This window comes from Heptranchias perlo, chromosome 16, assembly GCF_035084215.1.
Source record: "Heptranchias perlo isolate sHepPer1 chromosome 16, sHepPer1.hap1, whole genome shotgun sequence".
In the NCBI taxonomy this organism is placed as follows: Eukaryota; Metazoa; Chordata; class Chondrichthyes; order Hexanchiformes; family Hexanchidae; genus Heptranchias; species Heptranchias perlo.
In genome coordinates, this window is record NC_090340.1 from 51,481,011 (window position 1) to 51,508,528 (window position 27,518).

General features: G+C 40.7%; 1 protein-coding gene across 2 annotated transcripts in view; it reads left to right on the forward strand.

The window, feature by feature from the left end:
• Nucleotides 1-27,518, forward strand: part of usp10 (ubiquitin specific peptidase 10) — a 95,146-nt gene that overhangs the window by 41,110 nt on the left and 26,518 nt on the right. For both annotated transcript variants that reach the window (XM_067998118.1, XM_067998117.1), the window contains exons 6-12: nt 2,479-2,588; nt 2,873-2,928; nt 3,188-3,291; nt 6,658-6,757; nt 9,092-9,269; nt 17,467-17,632; nt 22,719-22,863. In XM_067998118.1, the coding sequence (XP_067854219.1) occupies nt 2,479-2,588; nt 2,873-2,928; nt 3,188-3,291; nt 6,658-6,757; nt 9,092-9,269; nt 17,467-17,632; nt 22,719-22,863 (859 nt within the window). The remainder of the gene's footprint in view (nt 1-2,478; nt 2,589-2,872; nt 2,929-3,187; nt 3,292-6,657; nt 6,758-9,091; nt 9,270-17,466; nt 17,633-22,718; nt 22,864-27,518) is intronic.

Consider the following 27,518-nt stretch of genomic DNA (forward strand, 5'->3'; position numbering starts at 1 on the left):
GTATCCTTAAAATCTGAAAATAACATGGTATCTAACATCCAACAATCCATTTGTACAGCTAAAAGACTGGAAATGAAAGCTCTGGTGTCAAAACAAAACTGTTATATTTTGCTATGACATGGAGTATTTGAGCATGTATTTTATAGCCGTTCTCGAGAATTTTATAGTTCTCAATGTGCTGGTAGGTGATAAAGTAAATTTGTAATAAGTAATGTATTCATGTGCCACTGCTAATGTACAGCACAGAAACAGGCCATTTGACCCAATAGGTCCATGCTGGTGTTTATGCTTCACACGAGCCTCCTCCCACCCTACTTCATCTAACCCTATCAGCATCAGCTAAGGTATTGGAATTAGCAAAAAGCAGTGCTGGAAATATCTGGAAACAATTCTAAGCAAGAATTCTCAAACTTTTTTTAAGCTGATCTCCATTAAGATTCTCATGTGCCTCTTGCACCCAACCAGTTATGCAGGTGGGCATGGTAAGTTTCCCCAAACTATCTGCAAAGCTTACGTTGTTGTCGACAACAACAGTTTGCATTTATATAACTCCTTTTAAAATGGAGAAGTGTCCTAAGGCATTTCACAGAGACATGAGGAAAACATAATGTTGAGCGAAAGATAATTTTCAAATGAATACTTCAGGGTTAAGACTGTTATAAGACCTTATGCAGTATCCTAACTCGCACCAATTTATGTTCACCCATCACCCCTGTGCTTGCTGACCTACATTGGCTCATGGTCTGGGAACACCTCGATTTTCAAATTCTCAATCTTGTTTTCAAATCGTTTCATGGCCTCGCCCCTCCCTATCTCTGTCACCTCTTCCAGCCCTACAACCCTCCAAGATCTCTGCCCTCCTCCAATTCTGGCCTTTTGCGCATCCCTGATTTTAATCGCTCCACCATTGGCGGCTGTGCCTTTAGCGACCTAGGCCCTAATCCCTGGAGTTGCCTCCCTAAACCTCTCTGCCTCTCTACTTCTCTCCCCTCCTTTAAGAAGCTCCTTAAAACCTACCTCACCTGTCTTAATATCTTCTTATGTGGCTCGGTGTCAAATTTTGTTTGATAACGCTCCTGTGAAGTGCCTTGGGATGTTATACTACATTAAAGGTGCGATATAAATGCAAGTTGTTGAGTATTCCTTCAGTTTATAGCAATAAGCAATTACTTATTTTGAAAATTATCTTCACAAGCAAAATACGGAACTTGCAAGTTATTTAAAACAAGCAGATTGATGTATAACACCAGAAATTACGTTTGGAATTCAATAAAATTGAAGTACACCATTAATAAGTAATTATAACTGAAAAAGATGTAATAATTATTTGATCCTTCTCAAAAGAATGCAATCACCTATCACTGTAAAATAATATTTGAACTGACAAAACTTGGAATCATTATCATCTTTTAATCTCATTAAATGATGTCAGACATGGAGCTCAAATGGTTTAGAAAAATCATCTGAATCCTTGAATTAGACTGCAACTTTGAATGCACTTCAGCTGAATAAAATGCATAACATTAGCATTTATGGCCTGGTAGTGTCCCTTTTCTAATGTGTTTGTTAGCAAAATTTTTACATTTCAAAAATTTGAAACACTTAATTGTAGTTCTGTTTATTTAATGAAACAAAGGGTATACCACCCTCTCCACAGCCTCCCCCAATCAAATTTATTTGACTGTTTTCTACATCAATCATTTTTGATGTTAGCCTATGAATTTTCACACAGGTTTAATCAAGTTGGATAAGTTTCCAAATTGCATTGAAATAATTTCTGTGAAGGCGAGTTGGGAAGAGATGTAGAAGCCCTTTTTAATGAGATGACTGTACATTTTGGATTATAAATTGCATCAGTGTAACTTTCTCTGTTCCTTTCCCCACCCATCCTAATCCAACATAGCCTATTTTTAAAATACCAACTGTGGCAATCTTCAGAACATTCTTTTTTTTCTGTACCTTTTTAAACCAGTAAGGACAGCTACAGAAAGTGCCAGCTGGTGCCTTCTATGAAGTTAATCAGATTGTGATAAGCAGTTGATTGCTGGGAAGTACCAATGTCAAGGTACATTCTAAAGAATTAAATTACGTTTTACTGCAAATTGTTTTAATGCTTTCTTCAAATGTCAGGATTTTAATCATACGGTACAAAATTGATAGAACGTGTGGAACACACTATCTTAAAATTGCTTATAAGGACATTAATGCATTTAATGGTAACCAAAATTAAGCATAAAATACAGTGAATAAAATAGACAAACCAGTCACACTAACAGACATGATCCTTATTTTATATGGTCTTCAAAATCCATCAGAAATTTTAAAAATAAATATTTTGATGCAGCTTGCTGTACATTAGGAAAAAATGTTTCTATTGCCTCCACCTTCCAACTTTTGACATGCTTAGCTTTAAGTAAGCACTGTGTGTTGTAGACCCATGAAACTCAACTAGTTATCCCCTTAACTAATGTGACTTAGACTCTGCAAGCTTTGGTTGCATGCCCACCCATGTACCACCTGATGAAGTCTATTCCGATATATAATGAGACACAGAGACCTCGCAGTTCTACACCAATGATTGACAGCTTGTATGTATTATATATATTTATACGTATACTTGAAATGTTTTGAAAAATGCTTGAGTAGTTGATGTGATCAGGTCTGGTCACTTATATAAACTTAAAAGTAATACTTGACAGACAGACATAGAATTTGTGAATGATCAAATTGTAGTATGTCTGGTACAATTGCTTTTTAAGAATTTTTAGCCAAGATTATGGTTGTCATTTTATTAGAAGACTTAAACACCATAACAGCTTTGATTAAAATATTATCTAAACTGCAAATTGTTTTGTTTTTGTTGCTTAAATAGTGTTCGACTGATGAATGAGTTCAGTACAATGCCAATACCCTCCAAGACAAAACCAGGTATGTAATTTCTGAAATAACACATTAACTGGTGTGTCTGTGTGGCTGTGAGCTAATAAATGTCACTGAACTCTATTAAACATTTCAGTAAAATGCCATGTAGTTTGAGTCATTTTTAATTTATATTCATGTTTCAAAATGGAAAGCAAAAAATCTTAAACATGGTTAAAAGTGATATATGTTGCTGTGTAAATGCTTTATTTTTTCTGCATTTTTACTAGAATTTCTTGTGATCACAATCTTTCATAATTATTGTAAGGTACTGGTGATAAAACTGTTAAAGATATTCGCACTGGAATTCCCTTCGAACCAACCTACATTTATAGACTGCTGACGGTTATCAAGTCAAGTTTATCTGAAAAGGTAAGTTTAGGGTATTGTTTGCACTTGAATATATTGTAATTTTTTGCTTAATCCCAAATGGTGTTTTGGAGTTTCAGTAGTATTGACTGTTATCAAGTCCTTTTAGTACCACTGCTATTGTTCTGTTGCAGTTTGAATTTGCAATGCTGCAGTGAAACTGTTTAAACAAAAGTTAAATTGAATGATGTAAGGCCCTTGTGCTCATTAACAATCCAGATTGGCTTTATCATTTTTATAATTCATAATGGTAAAATCCTGTATGTAAACCAGTATGTCAAAGTGGAATTTAAAATGGAAAAGTTATTGGTGGCGCAGTGCATGGTGCCATGGATTGGGATGTGAGTTTATGCCCGTGACTTCTCCTCTTCTCTCTCCTCCCCCCACACCTCTGAGTTGTTCCGATCTCTCTCGTACCAAAGTGGGAGGTGCTGAAGAGAGGCCGTGCCCTTCCTCACAGAGGAGAGTTGTCACCGAGCCATGCTCTTCCTTTGATGAAAGGTATTTTTTAATAATCATTAGTTGTTTTCGACTGTCTCTGTCTGCAACTGAATTTTTAATTTTTCCCACCCCAAGTCTCTACATATCAATCGCTTTTCCTGATTGAGGAGTGCTGGAGACCTGCTCCCAATCACTCTGGTATTGCTGGTACATAGTCAGCTGTTAGATGAATGAGAGTGATGGCCCTCTAAGCTTCCCCCTTTCTAGAGAAATTGTTTAGTGACTCCACCCATATTGTCATAGTTAAGATTGGCGATTCTTCCCCTCCCCTACCCCCCCGCCCCCCCAACCCCACTGGGAATCGTGGACATCCTGTATCGTCTTCACAATGCAGTTGTTGGAACTCCAACATTATACATCACTGTGCTACCATGTGCAATTGACTTCTTAATTCCCTTGCATTGCAAGAAGCAAATGTCTTGTGGAATCTTAGTCCATCCACAAATACTTTGCCTAAAATTACAATCGCATTTGTAGCTTTTACAGAAATGTTAAATGGGAGTTTTTCATTTCACTTCCTTTGCCATAAGTAGTCTGCTGTCAATGATTGAACAGATTACATGGAAGAGAAAATCTGAAGAAAAACGGTAAAAACCTGGTGTGCAAATGGATTAAATTTGTGATTGGACAGCAGATCAATCCTGCACATCACTTACGAGATACCTTTCTATGGAGTGCAGGCTTATTTATGTTAAACCCACCCAACAACTTTCCAGCTTGATGTCTGTGGTCAGAACATTTCTCGATAGAGTTTTGCAAATAAAAAAAATGGCTTCCTCCATTGTGACTCTAGCTGGGCTTGTGGTAGCTAACTAGTGTTGGCCATCAAGCCTCTTCTATTTGATGACTTGTAGTTGATTTCCTATAAACTCTTGATGTAGGTTCAACAGGATAAATTTACCTTTGTATTATCTCCTTTAAATCTAGCAGCAAAGTTGACGTGAGCATCCTTCTGGCTAGTTTCTTTTAATGCACCACCAAGGCATTTTTATCTTATTTATCCCTTTTATAGATATTTCAGGCTCCAGTTTCTGATGCAAGACTAGCTATAATTTCAGCAGTTCGTTGCATAGTGTCAGGAGCCAAAATTGTATCTTCAGACCTAATCATTCTGCGTAAGGAACACAACTCATCAGAAAGAATACCTTTCATACTTTAGTGGGAATTTCCCATTTGTCATTACTTGTTCTCATTCTCTTTCCACAAAATTCATTTACAACATGGTGGAATGGATTTGGTATCTACGCCAGTTGTTATTACTTCAGATCCTTCATGACTCCTGCATTGCAAGCCGTATAGAAAGAAAGAACTTGCATTTATATGGCACCTTTCATGTCCTTGGGATGTTCCAAAATGCTTCACAGCCAGTTAAATACTTCTGAAGTGTAGCCACTGTTGTAATATAGGGAAACGCAGCATCAAATTTGCACACAAGGTTCCACAAACAGCAACAAGATAAATGCTCTGATCTGTTTTAGTGATGTTGATTGAGGAATAAATGTTGGCTAGGACATGGGGAGAATTCCCCTGCTCCTTTTTGATTAGTGCCATGGGATCTTTTACGTCCACCTGAAGGGTCAGATGGGGTCTCAGTTTAACATCTCATCTGAAAGACGGCATCCCTGACAATGCAGCACTCTGCCAAATGTCAGCCTAGATTATGTGCTCAAGTCTCTGGCGAGGGGCTTGACCTTCTGACTCAGGAGCGAGAGTACTGCCTCTGAGCCAAGCCTGACACTTTTTATATAGGGGTTTCAATTTGGAACTTTTTTTTATACAAACGTTTTGACGGTACTTTGATCCGAGCTCAAGTAAACCCATCCATCCCCCAAAGAAGACACTTTTAAGATGTCCCGTAACAAGAGTGCCCCTCACACAAAACATATTCTCTGCTTGGGTAGTATAGTCTGTTTTAACTGAAAACCAAAACGGATAATCTTTGTTAGTGAAATAGTGACTTTCTGTTAGAAAAGGAGATGTAGTTGCATCCTCTGCATATGTTCTCCAACTGTTATAATCGTAGCTGTGCTGGACAGGTCATAATCAAGAAGGCAGTTTCAGAAGTGGCTGTACTAACTGCAACATGCATTGCACCACACTCTGGGGATCATGTCTTTTTCTGTTTGGGAGGGAGATGGTTGATTGTATTCAGGTCAGGCCTGTTCCTCAATTTTGCTACTTTAACAAGTTGACACCAAAGCAAATAGGTTTCAAAGACTTTTCCTTGGTGAAACTGTTACTACCTATTATTGCTTTTATGCACATGGCAGATGACCTGAAAACCCAGTTAAATTTTCCTTTATGCTCATCATTATATTCTGTCACTAAAGTCTGGCTTTAAAAAAAATGTATTACCTCAATTGGTAATTGGTACTCTTACCTCTGAGTTAGAAAGTCGTTCAGGACTCGAGGACTTAATTGAAGATAACAGTTCATTGTCATAGTGAGAGGGTGCTGCATGAGAAGTGATGAGAGGTTAAATTGAGGCTCCATCCGTGTTCCAGTGGTGCGTGTGTATGCTAAAGATCCTATGCCACAAACTTGAAGAGCAGGGAGTTCTAGGGTTCTGCCAACATTCCTTGCTCAACCAACAGCGCACAAAAACAAACTCAACCGGTCTTTCATCTCACTTACTGTTTGTGGGACCTTACTGTGTGCAAATTGGCTGCTGCATTTATCCACATGTGACTACTTCAGAAAACAAAATAATTCATTGGATGTGAAAAACTTTGGGGTGTCCTGAAAGACGGTATAAGATTCTATATACAGGCAAGTGTTTTTTTCCTGCTGAAACTTTCTATCACTGGTTTCTTCTTCAGCTGGTTTTATGCATATATTTTAATTAATGGGTCACATTTTCTTGTTCAGGGCCGGCAAGAGGATGCAGAAGAATATCTGGGCTTCAGTCTAAATGGTCTTCATGAGGAAATGTTGACGCTGAAGAAACTGATCACACCTCAGGAAGAAAGTAAGTGACCTTTAGTTTTCTCTCACTCCCACCCCCGCCAGAATTTTTCAAGTATAGTGTTTGCTAAAATATGATTAGTTGTTTACAGTATTACACTATCAAGCAGAAAACCCCTAAATGTGTAAGTATTTTATAATCTGATTACTATATATTTAGTGCATGTTACAACAAAGGTTAGTTAAAACCTCTGTAATTTTCTTTTCAGTTGCAAGCTTAATCCTAAGTGATCCCATTTTAAGGCATGGTGTACAATATTTGTGGTAATGCTAGTCCTCTAGATCCTAGAATAGTGTTGAGACTAACGAGAGATGTAGGGCAACCTATAAAAGTGGAGATGATTCCAAAATTAAATATAGTTACTTAATGAAATATTTGATTTGTGAAGTGCAATATTTGTATGCTTTGTATCATATAGAATCAGTCAAACTAATCCTCTACGTTTGTATCAGTGACTTGCCAAATGAGGATGTTCGAGGTTTTTTTTAATCTGCATCAGTATGTATCGACTTAAAACTGACATCTGCTGTAGAGAGCTTCATCAGAACTTCCCATTTGACAAAAACTGTTTTTCACAAAACCCGCTGCCACCTCGTGCTGACTTGCATGCACAGACCTCACCAGCCTCCCAAATCAAGGAAAGCGCATGTGAATAATGAGAGGGCCATCCTTTCCTGCCCCAGCGCCGCGTCCATACATTCTTTCAGTGGCTGCTGGCAGCTCCTCTCCCCCTGACCCTGCCACCGTCTTTCCCTCGGCTCCTGAATGGTGGATCTGCTTCTTTGAGGAACTTTGGCTTTGGGGAGTGAAGCTGGATGGCCGTCCTGGGGGTCTCTGTCTCTGCTGCTCTATAGAATGACGGACAGGCGTATGAGTTCCAGCTATCGGTCTGTCTTTCTGCAGACTCACTCTCAACCAGAAAACTGCAGTTTCACTCTTAGAGATAATTTGATCTGTTGTGTTTTCCCTTCCAAATATTCTCAATCTGTTCTAAGACTTGCCTTTGGAAGCTTCAGTGTACTGGTACTACCTGTCATCACATTTCCCCCCTTTTTTGTCCTGTGACTGCCCTAATGCTCGTAAGTAGAACTGAGAAATGCTGTTCATTACTGAAGTTACACTCTGCTCCAAGTGAAAACAGTTTGAAATGAAACAGGCATTTAGACTGCATAACTGGTAGGTGAGCAGCTGAAAGCTGGTGTGTGGGAGGGGGATTCTTAGCATTGTTGCTGCTGATCAGGTGCTGATCATAATCTCAGCTGGTTCCTGAAGATTGTTGGGAAGATTTTTACAGTACATACAATGACCATTTTGAAAATAAGGACACCTGCAAAGAAAGGACAGCTGATTCCAGTCCCTAAGATGTCCTTAATTTACAGGTTTCACTGTGCTCCTGTTAGTTAGGACTTTTCAGAAAGTGTCTTCAAATCTTTTATATGCACCCAGATAGGCAGGCAGTGCCTCGTCTAACATCTCAGCCAAAAGACTTTGCTTCTGACAATGCAGCATTTCATTCGTGCTGTACTGAAGTGTTAACCTAGATTATGGGCTTAACTCTAGGAGTGGGTTTTGAAGGCAAATCCTTCGGACCCAGGCAACAGATCTTCCAATTTAGTCAAAAGGGAGCTGCGGTGGTTGTAATTACCAGAACTTACCCCTAGATAGCTGATCAGATTTTAGAATTCATCAGGATAGTAATTCTTGTTGTAGGACTTTTCCATTAAGTGCTGAAACATTTCATAAAGAGCACTGAAGAGGCATAGGGCAAAAAGGTCATTGCCATTGGTCTGTTGTATAGCTTTTTAAAATCTTGAATCAATACTTGACTGAGACTGAGGTAGAAAACAAGTTTGTGACTACAAGCAAATTGTACACATGGCTGCAGATTAAAGTTCTGTCATGAAATCACTGGGCAAAAGACTTAAAAATTTGTATTCAGTGCAAGTTATGACTAAGCATTCAACCAAATGCTTAAACTTAGTGGCTTGTCAAATTTTTTCTTCTCTCTGGGTCCTTCTTTATGTGGAAGCAAAGGCAAGGATAGTGCCAATGCATTACAGAAGATATTTCTGCACATCTCTGAGTAGCTAACTTTTATTAAAGATTGATAAAAAATTTGTTGACTTAGTGTAGCTAAATAGTCTGTACTTTACAAGTGAATACTGAGAGAAAGCAAGTATGCACGTGAATGTCTTTATGACCATGGTGAGAAGTTTTGCTGTTTGTTCCCAGGGAGTTCTGGGCATGCTGTCATAAAATGTATTTCACTATAGATTGTAATAAATGGAAAGCTGGTAAGGCGTATCTTGAAGTAATTGTGTGTTATGTTTGTTACAGGAAATGCTGTTTCGAATGGACCTGAATTGCAACAAGGAGCTGAAGATGATCTGGAGGAGCAAGGTGAAGGTAGTGAGGATGAATGGGAGCAAGTAGGCCCCCGCAATAAAACGTCTGTTACTCGCCAAGCTGACTTCATTCGAACCCCCATCACTGATGTATTTGGTGGGCACATAAGGTAGTTAATGATCCCTGTGTATTTTTCAGTATTGAATAACCTATGTAAGTGATTGTGTTATGGAAACCCCTCTTACTGCATTTATGGAACATTTTAATGTTTTTGTATGACTTCTGCATTCACAGTAACTCTATAGTATTCAAACACTTGATTAAGCATTAGTAACGTTGTGGGTTTTTTTTGTTATCTGACACTTGATTTGGTTTACTTGGAGAATTTGAAAAGTGTTATTTTAAATCAATAATATTTAACTTGTAGATGGGGCTGACTTACTGCTTCTTGTCACCATATGAAATGGCGGGAACTAAGCTGATCTAGTATGGCAATGCCAGCTTTTGAATAAAAGAGCTAGTATGTAAAGTTAGGAGTTTATTTTTCTTCGATTAGGTGTTTGCCAAAATAAAGAGGAAGGCAGTACATTGGTCAGCACTGTGGTTCCAGAAATAACGCTATGAAAAATGACCATGTATTTAAAATGCTCCAGTATATAAACAGAAAAGCTGAATGACCAGATTTTGCAGGGATCTACATGATGTAGAGCCATTCATAGCGACCATTCCTTTTGTTGGTTTAAGTTGAAGCTGATAGAAAAGATAGCCCAAGTTCTTTCAAAAACGATTGTAAATAAAGAGACTTTACTTATTAAAATTTCTATCTTCGCCATTGGGAATTATTTAAAAAGGGGATCATTTGAAGAAAACAACCTGAATAAAACCCAGAATGTAGCCCTTTAGCTGAAAAGATGCTGAAGAAATATACCTTTTGGAACCGTAGATGTTTACAGTAGAGAAGGAGGCCATTTGGCCCATCAGGTCTGTGCTGGAAAATTAAACTGCCCTGCTCTCCCCCATAGCCTTATATCATCCTCTAATTCAAATATTTGTCCAACTTTTCCTCAAAAGATGCAATTGTCTCTGCCTCAACCACTGTCTATGACAAAGCATTCCATGTTCCAACAACTTGTCTGTAAATAAATTTCTCCAAACCCCCCATCTCACTATTTTAAATTGATATTCTCAAGCACTGTTTGCTTTTAAATTTGGTTTCAACTTTATTCAGTTACATAGTCTATGCCCAGTAAATTTCTCATGGTATTGCTCACAGTCAGTAGATGAGTATAATTTTATTTTTGTATATGGGAGTCAAGGCCAAGTGTAATCCTGCAGTTAGAGGGCAGAAGATAATTGGACCAGGGAGTGCTGGTGTAGTTCAGTCCCAATATAAAAGTTATACATTCTGTCCATATATTTCCATTGTAAATCTGGACATAGGAATTTATAATGGAAAAAGTTGATAGGAAGTGGATGCTGGTATAAGATTATTAATATTATCTTATACCAGCATCTACTGGACCGATCAAGGACAGTCAGCACGGATTTGTTAAGGGGGAGGTCGTGTCTGACTAACTTGATTGAATTTTTCAAGGAGGTGATAAGGAGGATTGATGAGGGTAGTGCAATTGATGTAGTTCACATGGATTTTAGCAAGGCTTTTGACAAGGTCCCACATGGCAGATTGGTCAAAAAAGTAAAGGCCCATGGGATCCAAGGGAATGTGGCAAATTGGATCCAAAATTGGCTCAGTGGCAGAAAGCAAAGGGTAATGGTTGATGGATGCTTTTATGACTGGAAGGCTGTTTCCAATGGGGTGCCGCTGGGCTCGGTTCTAGGTCCTTTGCTTTTTGTGGTATACATTAGCGATTTGGACTTAAACGTAGGGGGCATGATTAAGAAATTTGCGGATAACACAAAGATAGGCCGTGTGGTTGATAGTGAGGAGGAAAGCTGTAGACTGCAGGAAGATATCAATGGACTGGTCAGATGGACAGAAAAGTGGCAAATGGAGTTCAATCCAGAGAAGCATTTGGGGAGAGCAAACAAGGCAAGGGAATACACAATAAATGGGAGGATACTGAGAGGTGTAGAGGAAGTGAGGGACCTTGGAGTGCATGTCCACAGATCCCTGAAGATAGCAGGACAGATAGATAAGGTGGTTAAGAAGGTATATGGAATGCTTTCCTTTATTAGCCGAGGCATAGACTATAAAAGCAGGGGTGTTATGCTGGAACTGTATAAAACATTAGTTAGGCCACAGCTTTGGTACTGTGTACAATTCTGGACACCACATTACAGGAAGGATGTAATTGCACTAGAGAGCGTGCAGAGAAGATTTATGGGGCTGTTACCAGGACTGGAGAATTTTAGCTATGATGACAGATTGGATAGGCTGGGGTTTTCCTTGGAACAGAGGAGGCTTGAGGGGTGATTTGATTGAGGTGTACAAAATTATGAGGGGCCTAGATAGAGTGGATAGGAAGGACCTATTTCCCTTAGCGGAGGGCTCAATAACCAGGGGGCATAGATTTGAAGTGATTTGTAGAAGGATTAGAGCAATGAGGAGAAATGTTTTAACCCAGAGGGTGGTGGGGGTCTGGAACTCACTGCTTGAGAGGGTGGTAGAGGCAGAAACCCTCAACTCATTCAAAAAAATACCTGGATGTGCACCAGAAGAGCCCTGACCTGCAGGGCTACGGACCAAATGCGGGTAAGTGGGATTAGGCTGGATGCCTTGTTTTTCAGCCGGCGCGGACACGATTGGCTGAATGGCCGCTTTCTGTGCCGTAAATTTTCTATGATTCCATATATTGCTAATAGATCTCCTGTGGCGTCTGTGGTGAGTCAGGATTTGCTGATTTCTAACAATAGGGACGTTTGTGCCATGTAGGTGATAACATCAGGGCCACTGATTTACAGTGGCAGAATAAGTCAAATTCAGTTTTTGAAATGGAGTTGGAGAATTTTAATGCTACATTGGGGATTGAATTTCACAATTCTGTCCATTATTCTGTGAAAACTGTAAGTGAGTGGCTTTTTTTTATCACTTACCATTTTTAAAGCTGAGGATACAAAGCAAGATGATTTACAAGAACATAATTGGAGCTAGATATCTATTAGTTAGCAGTGCTGGCGTGCAGGAATGACTGCACTTGGCAGACCTCATTGCACTGGAGAATGGTCCTGGGATTTGGCAGGACTGGAGTGAGGGACCTGGAATATGACAGTACAGCAGCGGGGCTGCTGGAGTTTGGCAGCATGGGGAACCCTGCGATCTGGCATCACTGTGGAGAGGAAACCAAGATTTGGCAGAACTATTGAAGGTGAACCTGAAGCTTGGCACAACTTGGGGTTGAATGTGAGGTTTGGCCTACTGAGGAATCCTTGATGTCTGTCAGCATTAAGGGGAGGGCAGGGCATGGCATGGGACTGATAGCATTGATTGGGGGAGGGGGGGCAATCCCTTGTCTGGCAGCGCTGATTTATCACTTTTTAAAGAGATAGATATATCTAACGAATTTGCCGTTTGTGATGAGTTCCTGTACGTCTGTCTCTGTTTCTCTGCCTCGTAACTGCCATCTCCTTCTCTGCCCTCTCGCTTTCCTTCGATCCGACCCCCCGTGGCCACGCAATCCAACCCCCCCTTCTCGGCCGTGCGCGCCCCCCGACCTCCGCCCAGGTTTTTATCGGATAATTTTTAAAAACTTTAATTAGAACTTGTGGAATATTCCATCAGTACTGCTGACTGGTATTGATGCATCCTGGGATGTGAAGTGCACCATAAATTTTCTGATTGCACCATAAATGTTCTGACTGCACAATCCATTTCAGCTCAGAGTCAAAACTCTGGGCGAAAACACGAAGTCGAAGCCCAGGCTTTTGGGAGAGGCTACGGCCTTCAAGTAAAGACTTCAATGAAGGCATTAAAAGACAATTCAGTGAATAAATGTAATCGTGTTATTGCGAACTATCAGTCGGTACAGTGTTGGAGGAGGCCATTCGGCCCACGGTGCCTGTGCTGGCTCTTTGAAAGAGCTATCCAATTAGTCCCATTCCCCTGCTCTTTCTCCATAGCCGTGTAAATTTTTTCCTTTCAAGTATTTATCTAAATCCCTTCTAAAAGTTACTATTGAATCTGCTTCCACCACCACCCTTTCAGGCAGTGCATTTCAGATCACTACAACTCGGTGCCGATCAGCTTAAATCTGTGTCCTCTGGTTACTGACCTTTCTGTCACTGGAAACAGTTTCTCCTTATTTACTCTATCAAAACCGTTCATGATTTTGAGCACCCCTATCACTCCCCTTAGCCTTCCTGTTCTAAGGAGAACAACCCCAGCTTCTCCAATCTCTGCACATAACTGAAGTCCCTCATTCCTGGTATCATTCTAGTAAATCTTTTCTGCACCCTCTCTAAGGCCTTGACATCCTTCCTAAAGTGTGGTTCCCAGAATTGAACACGCTACTCCGGCCGAGGCCTAACCAGTGTTTTATAAAAGTTTAGCATAATTTCTTTGCTGTTGTACTCTCTGCCTCTATCAATAAAGCCCAGGATCCCATATGCTTTTTTAACAGCCTTCTCAACTTGTCCTGCCACCTTCAAAGATTTGTGTATGTGCACCCCCCCCCCCCCCCCCACAGTCCTCTCTGTTCCTGCACTTCCTGTAAAATTGTACCATTTAGTTTATATTGCCCCTCCTCATTCTTCCTACCTAAATGTATCACTTTACACTTTGCGTTGAATTTTATCTGCCATGTGCCTGCCCATTTCACCAGTCTGTCTATGTCCTCCTGGAGTCTGTTACTATCCTCCACATTGTTTACTTCATTTTGGAGTTTCATGTCATCTGCAAACTTTGATATGATACCCTCTATACCCAAGTTCAGGTCACTAATATATATCAAAAAGTGCAGTGGTGCTAACATTGACCCCCGGGGAACACTACTGTATACTTCCCTCCAGTCTGAAAAACAACCATTCACCACTACTCTCTGCTTTCTGTTCCCTTAGCCAATTTTGTATCCATGCTGGCACTGTTACTTTAATTCCATGGGCTTTAATCTTGCTAACAAGTCTAGTATGTGGTACTTTATCAAATGTGTTTTGAGAGTCCATCTACACATCGTCAACCGGACTACCCTCATCAACCCTCTCTGTTACTTCATCAAAGAACTCAATCAAGTTAGTCAAACTCGATTTTCCTTTAACAAATCCATGCTGACTTCCATTTACTAGCCCATACTTTTCCAGGTGCCAATTAATTTTGTCCAGGATTATTATCACTAAAAGTTTCCCCATCACCGACTTAGGCTGACTGGCCTGTAATTGCCGGGTTTATCCCTCTCCCCTTTTTTGAACAGGGATGTGACATTTGCAATCCCCCAGTCCTCTGGCATTTAAACATGTTTTAAAAATGTCTGAACCCTTATTTTGGATGTTAGAAATTTCAAATGCTGAGGGGAAAATGACAAATGAAAAAGTTTCCAGAGTTGAGTTTACATAGGCAAACCCATAATAAATGTGTACATAAGAATTTATAATGAGAGGAAGCGAACACAAAAAGTATGACAACGGGAAATCAAGTTTTGCAGAGAGGAATTGCATGTTGATGTAAGATTTCTAATATACAAATGTCAGTCTGTTTAAATAAAATAAACTAACAAATGAAAAAAGAATTACTTGTATTTATGCAACATCTCGTTACATCTCAAACATTTCAGAGCACTTTGCACAGAATGCATTAATTTCAAATGTGTCAACGGCCATTTTGTACACCGTAAAATGTCACAAACAATAAGTGGCCATTTATTAATTTTTTGGTGACATTGGTTGGGAAAGGAATCATAATCATACAGCACAGAAGGCGGTCATTCAGCCCATTGTGCCTGTGCCGACTCTTTGAATGAGCTATCCAATTAGTCCCACTCCCCTGCTCTTTTCCCATAGCCCTGTGAATTTTTCCTTTTCAAGTATATGTCCAATATAAGCCAGGACACTGAGAAAACTTTCTTCCCATTGAACCATTTTGCCATCAAGTCAGTGCTGGAGTTTTTCTTCAATTTAGCCACTAAATCTAATTGTGCTCTCTTCACTCCCCATACATTTTAATATTCCTGTTTTTACAGAAAGTATCGAATGACATTATAAAATAATTCATTGACTGTGCTTCAACAAATTCTAAATCCTAACCATCCTCTGTGTAAAGCATTTTTTTAGCCTCCCTTGAGACGAACCCTAGAAGGAAGGTGTAAGAGACTGATAAAAAGGGAGAAAATAGAATATGAGAGTAAACTAGCAAGAAATATGAAAATAGATTGTAAGAGCTTCTACAAGTATGTAAAAAGGAAGAGTAGTAAAAGTAAACATTGGTCCCTTTGAAGCTGAGACAGGAGAAATTATAATGGGGAATAAGGAAATGGCAGTGACGTGAAACAAATATTTTGTATCTGTCTTCACAATAGAAGACACAAAAAAATACCAAAATAGTGGGGAACCAAGGGGCAAATGAGAGTGAGGAACTTAAAACAATTAATATAAGAGAAAAAGTACTAGACAGACTAATGGGACTAAAAGCTGACAAATCCTCTGGACCTAATGGCCTACATCCTCGGGCTCTAAAAGAGGTGGCTGCAGAGATGGTGGATGCATTGGTTGTGATCTTCCAAAATTCCCTAGATTCGAGAACAGTCCCGGCGGATTGGAAGGTAGCAATTGTAACCCTGCTATTCAAGAGGGAGAGAGAAAACAGGGAACTACAGGCCAGTTAGCCTGACATCAGTCATTGGGAAAAGATGGAATCCATTATTAAGGAAGTAGTAACAGGGCACTTAGAAAATCATAATATGATTAGACAGAGTCAGCATGATTTTATGAAAGGGAAATCATGTTTAACAAATTTATTAAGAGTTATATCCTCAAAGAACTAACAGGGTAGATAAAGGGGAACCAGTGGATGTAGTATAGTTGGATTTCCAGAAGGCATTCGATAAGGTGCCACACAAAAAGTTGCTACGCAAGATAAGGAAGGGCTCGTGGGGTTGGGGGTAATATATTAACATGGATAGAGGATTGGTTAACAGACAGAAAGCAGATTAGGGATAAACGGGTCATTTTCAGGTTGGCAAGCTGTAACAAGTGGGGTACCGCAAGGATCATGACTGGGGCCTCAGCTATTTACAATCTATATTAATGACTTCGATAAAGGGACCGAGTAATTTATCCACATTTGCCGAAGATACAAAGCTAAGTGGGAAAATAAGCTGTGAGGAAGACATAGAGTCTGCAAAGGGATAGAGACAGGTTAAGTGAGTTGTCAAGAAGGTGGCAGATGGAGTATAATGTGGGAAGATGTGAGATAGTCACTTTGGTAGGAAGAATAGAAAAGCCAAATATTTTTTAAATGGTGAGAAACTATTAAATGTTGGTGTTCAGAGAGATCTGGGTGTCCTCATGCAAGAGACACAGTAAGTTAACATGCAGGTACAGCAAGCCATTAGGAAGGCAAATGGCATGTTGGCCTTTATTGCAAGAGGGTTGGAGTACAAGAGTAAGGAAGTCTTGCAACAATTGTACAGGGCTAGGCGAGACCACACCTGGAGTACTGTGTACAGTTTTGGTCTCCTTATCTAAGGAAGGATATACTTGCTTTGGAGGCGGTGTGACAAAGGTTCACTAGATTGATTCCTGGGATGAGAGGGTTGTGCTATGAGGAGAGATTAAGTAGGGAAATCAAGGGATATGGGGATCGGGCGGGAAAGTGGAGTTGAGGCCAAAGATTAGCCATGATCTTATTGAATGGCGGAGTGGGCTCGAGGGGCCATATGGCCTACTCCTGCTCCTATTTCTTATGTTCTTCTAAGATTGAAGTATTTCTCACACACAGTGGTGAATGTTTCGAGTAGACTGCCCAGGGAGGCATTAACATCAGTCATTTTAAGAGGAGTTGGATAGGCTATATGGGTAGTGAACTGCATATTCTGTTTTTGAGCTCTGGGACCCACCAGTGAACCCACATGCCCGTATATGGTCAGATCGAGAAATTTACAGGGCTCAGGGGAAACAGGGGAGTGGGACTAATTGAATAGCTCTTCAAAGGGCTGGCACAGACACTTCTGTGCTCTATGATTCTATGTGGTGCATCAAATGTATCCCACAGAAGAGATTGTTAGGTTAGGTGGCAGTTTAAAAAAAATATTTTGTGTAGATCACAATCAACCAGGATGTTTGGAACATGGTTCCACAAATTATGTATTCCCTTTTCCTCTATCAAATAAATGGAGATTTCGCATTATCCCAAATGCTTATGTACATTACACTAATATCTAAAGCTTTCAAAATCTGCTCACTTTTTACATTTCCTACAGGTCTGTGGTTTACCAGCAAAGTTCCAAGGAATCTGCGACCCTCCAGCTATTCTTCTCACTGCAGCTTGATATACAATCTGAAAAGATTCGTACAGTGCAGGATGCTCTGGAAAGCTTGGTGGCCAGGGAGTCTGTTCAGGGATACACCACTAAAACCAAGCAGGAGGTACGTGCTTCTAATTAAATTTGATTCCAAATATAGATCGGAATCACTCAAGTCAAATCTACTTAAATTTCAAACGGCATGTTTTTAATGAGTTCTACTTATGTGTTCTGTTACTAGGAGTATTTTAGACAAACATTTTACATTTTAACACCAGTCTGTAAGAATTAGAATACAAGCATTTGTTTCACATTCATAATTAATGAACAAAAGTGTGCGTGCTTTCTGTGCTCCATATGGCAACAAATTGATGGCATTTAAAAATGCTCAACGAGTACATACTCCTACAGTTTTGGCCAATTTAATATGAAGCCATGATATTTGGGTTTATGTTGCCACAGATGTAGCCTGGGTACAGGAGCATAGTGGTTATGTTACTGGACTAGTAATCCAGAGGCCTGGACTAATAATCTGGAGTCATGAGTTCAAATCCCACCACAGCAGCTGGGGAATTTAAATTCAATTAATTAAAATAAAATCTGGAATTAAAAAAAACTAGTATCAGTTGTAAAAACCCATCTGGTTCACGAATGTCCTTTTAGGGAAGGAAACCTGCCGTCCTTATCCGGTCCAGCCTATATGTGACTCCAGACCCACAGCAATGTGGTTGATTCTTAATTGCCCTCTGAAATGGCCTAGCAAGCCACTGAGTTGTAAAATCTCGCTAAAAAAAGTCAAAATAAGAATAAAACCGGACAGACAACCCGGCATCCGACCACTAGGCACTGGACACGACAAAGGCAAACCAAGCCCAGTCGACCCTGCAAAGTCCTCCTCACGAACACCTGGGGACTTGTGCCAAAATTGGGAGTGCTGTCCCACAGACTAGTCAAGCAACAGCCTGACATAGCCATACTCTCAGAATCATACCTTTCAGCCAACGTCCCAGACTCTTCCATCACCATCCCTGGGTATGTCCTTTCCCACCGGCAGGACAGACCCACCAGAGGTGGCGGTTCAGTGATATACAGTCAGGAGGGGGTGGCCCTTGGAGTCCTCAACATTGATTCCGGACCCCATGAAACCTCATGGCATCAGGTCAAACATGGGCAAGGAAACCTCCTGCTGATTACCACCTACCGTCCTCCCTCAGCTGACGAATCAGTCCTCCTCCATGTTGAGCACCACTTGGAGGAAGCGCTGAGGGTAGCAAGGGCACAGAATGTACTCTGGGTGGGGGACTTCAATGTCCATCACCAAGAGTGGCTCGGTAGCACCACAACTGACCGAGCTGGCCGAGCCCTGAAGGGCATAGCTGCCAGACTGGGCTTGCGGCAGGTGATGAGTGAAACAACACGAGGGAAAAATTTACTTGACCTCGTCTTCACCAATCTACCTGTTGCAGATGCATCTGTCCATGACAGTATTGGTAGGAGTGACCACCGCACAGTCCTCGTGGAGATGAAGTCCCGTCTTCGCACTGAGGACACCATCCAACGTGTTGAGTGGCACTATCACCGTGCTAAATGGGATAGATTCAGAACAGATCCAGCAGCTCAAAAATGGGCATCCGTGAGGCGCTGTGGGCCATCAGCAGCAGCAGAATTGTATTCCAGCACAATCTGTAACCTCATGACCCAGCATATTCCTCACTCTACCATTACCAACAAGCCAGGGGATCAACCCTGGTTCAATGAGGAGTGTGGAAGAGCAATGCCAGGAGCAGCACCAGGCGTACCTAAAAATGAGGTGCCAACCTGGTGAAGCTACAACTCAGGACTACATGCATGCTAAACAGCGGAAGCAATATGCTATAGACAGAGCTAAGTGATTCCACAGTCAACAGATCAGATCAAAGCTCTGCAGTTCTGCCACATCCAGTCGTGAATGGTGGTGGACAATTAAACAACTAACGGGAGGAGGAGGCTCTGCAAACATCCCCATCCTCAATGATGGTGGAGTTCAGCACGTGAGTGCAAAAGACAAGGCTGAAGCGTTTGCAACCATCTTCAGCCAGAAGTGCCGAGTGGATGATCCATCTCGGCCTCCCCCCGATATCCTCACCATCACAGAAGCCAGTCTTCAGCCAATTGGATTCACTCCACGTGATATCAAGAAACGGCTGAGTGCACGGCTGGACACAGCAAAGGCTATGGGCCCCGACAGCATCCCAGCTGTAGTGCTGAAGACTTCTGCTCCAGAACTAACCGCACCTCCAGCTAAACTGTTCCAGTACAGCTGCAACACTGGCATCTACACGACAATGTGGAAAATTGCCCAGGTATGTCTTGTCCACAAAAAGCAGGACAAATCCAATCCGGCCAATTACCGCCCAATCAGTCTACTCTCAATCATCAGCAAAGTGATGGAAGGTGTCGTCGACAGTGTCATCAAGCGGCACTAACTCACCAATAACCTGCTCACCAATGCTCAGTTTGGGTTCCGCCAGGACCACTCGACTCCAGACCTCATTACAGCCTTGGTCCAAACATGGACAAAAGAGCTGAATTCCAGAGGTGAGGTGAGAGTGACTGCCCTTGACATCAAGGCAGCATTTGACCGAGTGTGGCACCAAGGAGCTCTAGTAAAATTGAAGTCAATGGGAATTAGGGGGAAAACTATCCAGTGGCTGGAGTCATACCTAGCACAAAGGAAGATGGTAGTGGTTGTTGGAGGCCAATCATCTCAGCCCCAGGACATTGCTGCAGGAGTTCCTCAGGGCAGTGTCCTAGGCCCAACCATCTTCAGCTGCTTCATCAATGACCTTCCCTCCATCATAAGGTCAGAAATGGGGATGTTTGCTGATGATTGTACAGTGTTCGGTTCCATTCGTAATCCCTCAAATAATGAAGCAGTCCGTTCCCACATGCAGCAAGACCTGGACAACATCCAGGTTTGGGCTGATAAGTGGCAAGTAACATTCTCGCCAGACAAGTGCCAGGCAATGACCATCTCCAACAAGAGAGAGTCTAACCACCTCCCCTTGACATTCAACGGCATTACCATCGCCAGATCCCCCACCATCAACATCCTGGGGGTCACCATTGACCAGAAGCTTAACTGGACCAGCCACATAAATACTGTGGCTACGAGAGCAGGTCAGAGGCTGGGTATTCTGCAGCGAGTGACTCACCTTCTGACACCTCAAAGCCTTTCCACCATCTACAAGGCACAAGCCAGGAGTGTGATGGAACACTCTCCACTTAGCTGGATGAGTGCAGCTCCAACAACACTCAAGAAGCTCGACACCATCCAGGACAAAGCAGCCCACTTGATTGGCACCCCATTCACCACCCTAAACATTCACTTCATTCACCACCGGTGCACAGTGGCTGTAGTGTGTACCATCCACAGAATGCACTGCAGCAACTCGCCAAGGCTTCTTCGTCAGCACCTCCCAAACCCGCGACCTCAACCATCTGGAAGGACAAGAGCAGCAGGTACATGGCAACACCACCACCTGCATGTTCCCCTCCTAGTCACACACCATCCCGACTTGGAAATATATCGCTGTTCCTTCATCGTCGCTGGGTCAAAATCCTGGAACTCTGTGGGAGAACCATCACCACATGGACTGCAGCGGTTCAGGAAGGTGGGTCATCACCACCTTCTCAAGGGCAATTAGGGATGGGTGATTAATGCTGGCCTTGCCAGCGACGCCCACATCCCATGAACGAATAAAAAAATATAATGTTTTGAACACAGGTTTTGCTGGATCATGTGCGAGGCATCTGGTGTTTTCAGCCAAAGTTTGGCTTGCTAAAAACTCATTTATCTTTTTAAGTATCTTTGAAAATTCAAAATTATAATTTAGCTTGCAATCATGGAAGAGCCTTTTGAAAAATTATTAGCTACTTCCTATTTGAATACTGCAGTTTTAACTTTTTCTGGTAGTAGTTCTGCTTAAAGAATGATGAAAGTTTGTCTTCAGATTTGGACAAAATATTCCTCCCTCAGAGATGAGCTTAGAGATCTGTGGACTTGAGTTTCCAATTCTGCATCTTACATTCATACTTTGATTTTATATTATTTATTGTTAAAGAGCAACATTTATGATAATTTGGGAAGCAGAGACGTCAAGTTGGTTGAAGCTTGAGTTTCACTGGTACAAGCTGAGGAACTACAATTCCACCACTGGTGGTGGGGTGTAATTACAGCACGTCGTGTTTACGTAGCCAATTACAGTTATAAATGTGGACGAAAGAATTTAAAATGGCGAAAAGTTGACACAAAATTGTGACAAGGTCGTGTAGACAGGAAGTGCATGCCGACATAAAAGTTTTAATAAATTACTAGTTGATCTCCCGCAGTGTTGCATAGTATAAGTCAAGACCAAGTATAATTTTCAGTGGAAGCTGGGTTCCATTCTTGTAATTTTCTTCTCTATCCTGGTTTAATGGCTGTCTTTCCCCCCACCCATCCCCCAATGCTGCACACAATAGAGGCAATTAGTCCATGCAAGGAACCTTGGAATTTGGGCCTATATTGACCATGATTTTCTGACCGTTGAAATGAATGCTCAGAAAATCCCGGGCTGTTTGCAACTGAGTTTTCAATTTGCACTGCCAGCAGCCAAAGCTTTACGCCAGCAGTCCAGACGTGTAAAATTGCAACACTATCCTTTCCCAAAGGGTGCCATTCTGGTGTCAGGTTTCTAACAATGCCATTTGAAACTGAATGCTGGGAAGTGCGTAAGAGCAGCCTTGCTTGATTTGCCTTCAGGTTCTCATTTTTGTTCCTTTGGGAAAAGTGCTGCATCTCCCTCAGTTATCCAGGTGTAATTGGAAAAGCACTGAGCAGTGAGTAGATGAGTGAAGATGTAAATGACTTGGAACTGTGCACAATTTGTGGCAAATCGTCCTCTACACACTAACTACTTTCAATGTTTTGGACTAATTAAGTAAAAATATGTTGGCAATTTTTGCAGAATCGCAAATTTTATAGGTTGTCTAGATTTCAAAAAAATTCAATAAACTCCATAGTAAGGAAAATAAATTGATTCAGTTTCCTAATAAAAAGTAGTGTTTAATTTAATACTTTATGTGGATTTTTTTTTAATAAGTCACAACGATCCCTAATTTACTTATGAAGCCATTAAATATTCTCAACTACTGCAAACCTTGAAACTAATTTCCATTTGCTGTTTCAGGTTGAGATTTGTCGTCGTGTTACCTTAGAAGAATTGCCTCCCGTTCTTGTCTTGCATCTTAAACGCTTTGTTTATGAAAAGACTGGAGGATGCCAGAAACTGATCAAGAATATTGATTATCCCATTGACCTTGAAATAAGTAAAGGTAAGCATAAATTGTCCATAATGGTGGTGAATTGATTGCCGCTGAAAGTCGTACCTTTTTAGTCTTGCCTTTTTCTTTGCACACTGAAATATGATGTCAATGGACCCATTTAACATACACAGCAGGATCCCCTGACCTCTGCCTTTTTCCTGTCTTGATTCCCCAAAGCCACACAATTTTGTGGGAGAGAGGGCAAATAGATCTACGGCTCTGTCAATGCTACTCTGAGCCAGTGGTATGTGATTGTGGCCTGAGGTGACCCCTATCTAATTTATTTTTTCTTTCTCTTGGTTGAAGTGCTTGATTTCTATTTGGCACATACCTCTGGCAGAGTTCAGTTCAGTGTACACTCCTTAAACTTAATTGCATTTATTTGAATACTACATGTAGTGAACCAAAATAAGCATGGGAAAATACAGAACCAGAAAAGAATATGCATTCCATCTGGGTCAAACCAAAAAATCAATGCCTTTCAATCGCCCCACTCACTTGTATCTCTCTCCAATTCTCCTGTAAATTTTTCCACACAATCTACCTCACTTGGTATTCCATTCTGCACATTCATCATCCGCTCACCCTATCATAATTTTAAACACCATTATCAAATTACCTGTAATCTGATCTAATGAAAACAGCTCCCATTTTTCTAGTTTTTGTGCTTGTATTTTCTCAACCAGACAGCATCCTAGTGAATCTGCGCTGTGCCCTCTCTATTGCCTCAACATCCTTCCTATAGTGTGGTGCCCACAACTGCACACGGTACTCATAACTGTGGTCTTACTAAGGGTTTATGTCGATTAACCATTACATCTCAACTTCTATATTCCATGCCTCTTGCTATAAATCCCCATATTCCATTAGCTTTCTTTATTGCCTTATCTACTTGAGGTGTTGCTTTTAATGTCTTGTGAACCTGAACCACCAAAACCCTTTGCTGTTCCACCTCACTTAGCTTTCCCCCCATTCAATGTTAGTTTAATTTTTTTTTACCATAATACACCACCACACATTTACTGACATTGGATTCCTTCTGTCACTTTATTAACCATTCCATCATCTTTTTAATATCCCCATGCAAATTCTTTTGGTCCTGAGAATTATTTGCTGTGTCTCCTATTTTAGTATCATCTGCAGTTTGGACACCACTCCCTCTAGCCCTATATCCAAAGCATTAATGAACAGAAGCCGTCTCAGAACAGATCCCTATGGGACACCGCTACCCACTTCCAACCACCAAGAAACTGCCCTTACCTCTTAATGTCTTTCCTCCTTTCTGATGAGTTTTTAATCCAGTTTGCTAATTTCCCCTTAACTCCATACCCCTTAACCTTCTCCAGTAGTTTCCTACATGATATCTTGACAAACGCTTTCTGAAAGTTCATTTACATCGCATCTACTGCATTTTCCCCTCCGCCATATCTGTACCTCATCCCCATATTCTCTTCTGTAAACAGTGAAGCAGAGTACGGTTAAGTAATGCTGCTGAAAACAAATGTCCTGCTGCAAGAGCAAGCTGATCCTTATAGATTCCTTGAAGAAATTAGACTAAAACTTTTTTTAAATTATCTGAAAAGCTGGGAAAATATTGGAAATGGGCTCTTGAAGGATCTCTTAATTCAGGGCAGTATAAGGTAGATGAAAAATATTTTGTCCAGTGGTATCTTATAAAGTTGAGAAAGTAAACTTTGAGGCCAATTTTCTGTATTTATCCTCCTCCTCTTGAAGGCCTTTCTGGGTGTGGTACCATTTGTGACGATTGCTTATTGAGCCTCATTGAAGTAAGTGCATATTATTCATATGTGAACCTTGACACTGAGTGGCGGCAGCTATTTCATGCAGGGGGCATCATGCTAAGATCCAATCCTCATCTGGCAGTCAGCCGGAGTCACTGGATATCAGAAATGGGATCTGTGGCTGATTTCTTTCTTTTACACCCCGGCCAAAGGGATAGGAAAGGAACTATATCCCTCTTAGGAGGGGATGAAAAGTGGCATGACCGACCACAGTGAAAGAACCCGCATTTATATAGCGCCATTCACTTCAGTGGGGAAATTAGGTGAAAGATAAACTAACTATCAAGTGGAAATATTTTAAGATACAAACAAGTGTTGGTAAGTACTGGCAGTCAGTTGAAATAAACTAAAATGAATGTTAGAGGTAAGTTAGGAGCAGAAAAGTAGATTTTTATTTTTATTTTACTATGTAAAAAGGATAGCAGATTGTAGATCAACCAACTCTTTTAAGGGTAAGTGGGGTAGAAATATAAAGGAAGACAGACTGGCATTTTTGTAGTGCCTTCCACAACCTTGATTGCTTTACAGCCAATTGAAGTACTTTTGAAGTGTAGTCACTTTTGTAATATAGGAGACATGGCAGCCAATTTGTGCGCAGCCAGCTCCCACAAACAGCTGTAAAATAAATTACCAGATCAACTGTTTTAGGAGTTAGTTGAGGGATAAATGTTGGCCAGGATACCGGGAGAATTCCCCTGCACTTCTTCGAAAAGTGCCGTGGGATCTTTTACTCCTAGCTGAGGGGGCTAATGGGGCCTCAGTTTAACATCTCATCCGAGAGACGGCACCTCCAACAGTGCAGCATTCCCTCAGTACTGCACTGAAGTGTCAGCCGTGATTTTGTGCTTGAATCTCTAGAGTGGGACTTGAACCCACAACTTTCTGACTGGTGAGATTGCTACCACTGAGCCACAGCTGATACTGTGATCAGGATCAAAATCCTGGAAATCCCTACCTAACAGCACTGTGGGAGTACCTTCAGCACACGGACTGCAGCTGTTCAAGAACGCAGCTCACCGGCATCTTTGCAAGGGCAATTCGGGATGGGCAGTAAATGCTGGCTTTGCCAGTGATGCCCACATCCCATGAATGAATAAAAGAAATATAGATCAGGAAGTATCTGAAGTATTTGATCAATCCTTCTCAATTGAATAAGGTAGGCAAATTCTAGATCCAGTCGTTCTGGCTTGTGAATCTATCATTAATGATCTACTGAGCAAGCTTGTATTAATCAGAGTAAGCAAAATTGCTTGTAGCGTAAAATATTAGATGAGTAAGTTTTAACTCCCAGGGTGATGGAATGCAAGAATAGTTTGTTCTGATATAAAAGTACTTTTATGGGTTTTCTGTAATTGCTCAAATTTTTGTTCTGGTATTATCAATGTGGTAAGTTACAATAGATAAAATTTTATCATATCAGGATTTTAGGCTACTATCTTCTATAGTTAATTTCAAAATACTAAATAGAGCATTTATTCTTTACTTTTAACGTAAAATAAACTGATTTGGGTTAATACACTGCAGCATTTTGGGGAGCAAGGATCAGAGTTTTCTGTTGGAGCCAACAAGACTCAGTCCTGACCAACCAGAAGCCCAAAATGTCGTACAGTGTAAATTGAATTTACCATGGCTGTGGACCCATTTGGTATCAGATTTAAATAGCAACTGAGCACGACTGGATAATACAACTAAGTCACAATTGTGTTGTCACCCCACTCATGTAGTGGCCTTTTTATACAGGAGGATAGTGGTGTTTATTTTTAAAAACAAATAAATGGATGCTCTACTCATTATCTAAGGAAGGATATGGCATTTGCACACAGCAATTAGACAATTTTGCAGATTTATGATGCAGTCTTTTTAAAGTTACTTAATTCAAATTATTCAGCTCTACATTTCCACTTTGCACTGTCATTTAGATTGCTTAATTCACATTATTGGATAATTCAAATTTAATCAGGTTATTATTGGTAGTGTGTTTGAAGAGATTATTTTTGACATCTCTTTTCGTACAACCAGATGCTTTGGGTAACCTGCCTTAGCGGAGGAACTTGCCCAGCCCATTGGGTAGCTTCTCTTGCTGTTTTCATTTGTGAAGTTTGGAGAACAATATGCTCCTTGGTACATCTTGCAACGATTCAAAATGGTCTGTAAGATAGGACTGAGACTGAAACAAGTGTGGAGTCTGTTGTAAGCGATTATTAGATTCTTTGATAGTCTGATGGGGTGAAAAATTATAAGAAAATTTTGATTTTCCATGGAACTATCAAATTGTATGTATATTAGATTTCCTCTTTTGCAAGATGAATTTGTTTTTTTTAAAAACAAATCTGCTCCTTAACATAAGAAAATGGAGGCATGCAAATGTTTGCATAATTTAAAAGCCACACCATATTTGTCAAGATTTAAGGTATAAAGTTTAATACAAAATAGGGGCTCTAACACTATCCCCTTTTTGCTGTGAAATGGTTACATTTGAATTGATATCTCATTTAAGCATATTCAGGTTTAGATTTTCCTGCCGTCTGGTAGTACTAAATGTTCAGGAGATGAACATTTGTCAGGTGAAAATTGATATTTGATATTAGTATTGAATATGAAAATTGCATTACAGCTACTAAGAATTTTGACACACTCACTGGATTAGAAAGTATTTTCCGAACCAATTTCCTGATCAGCTTTTCTGAGACCAAATTAATTAGGAGCTTTGTGTTGGGCTATCTATTTGATTGAAAAATCTGCAGTCTCTCTTTTTCACTGAACAGACGTAGGACTCTTTCTCCTTCCTTCTCCCCCACTGAATGCTCCATAATAACATGGAAATAGGAGCCATTCGGCCCTTCGAGCCTGCTGCGTCATTCA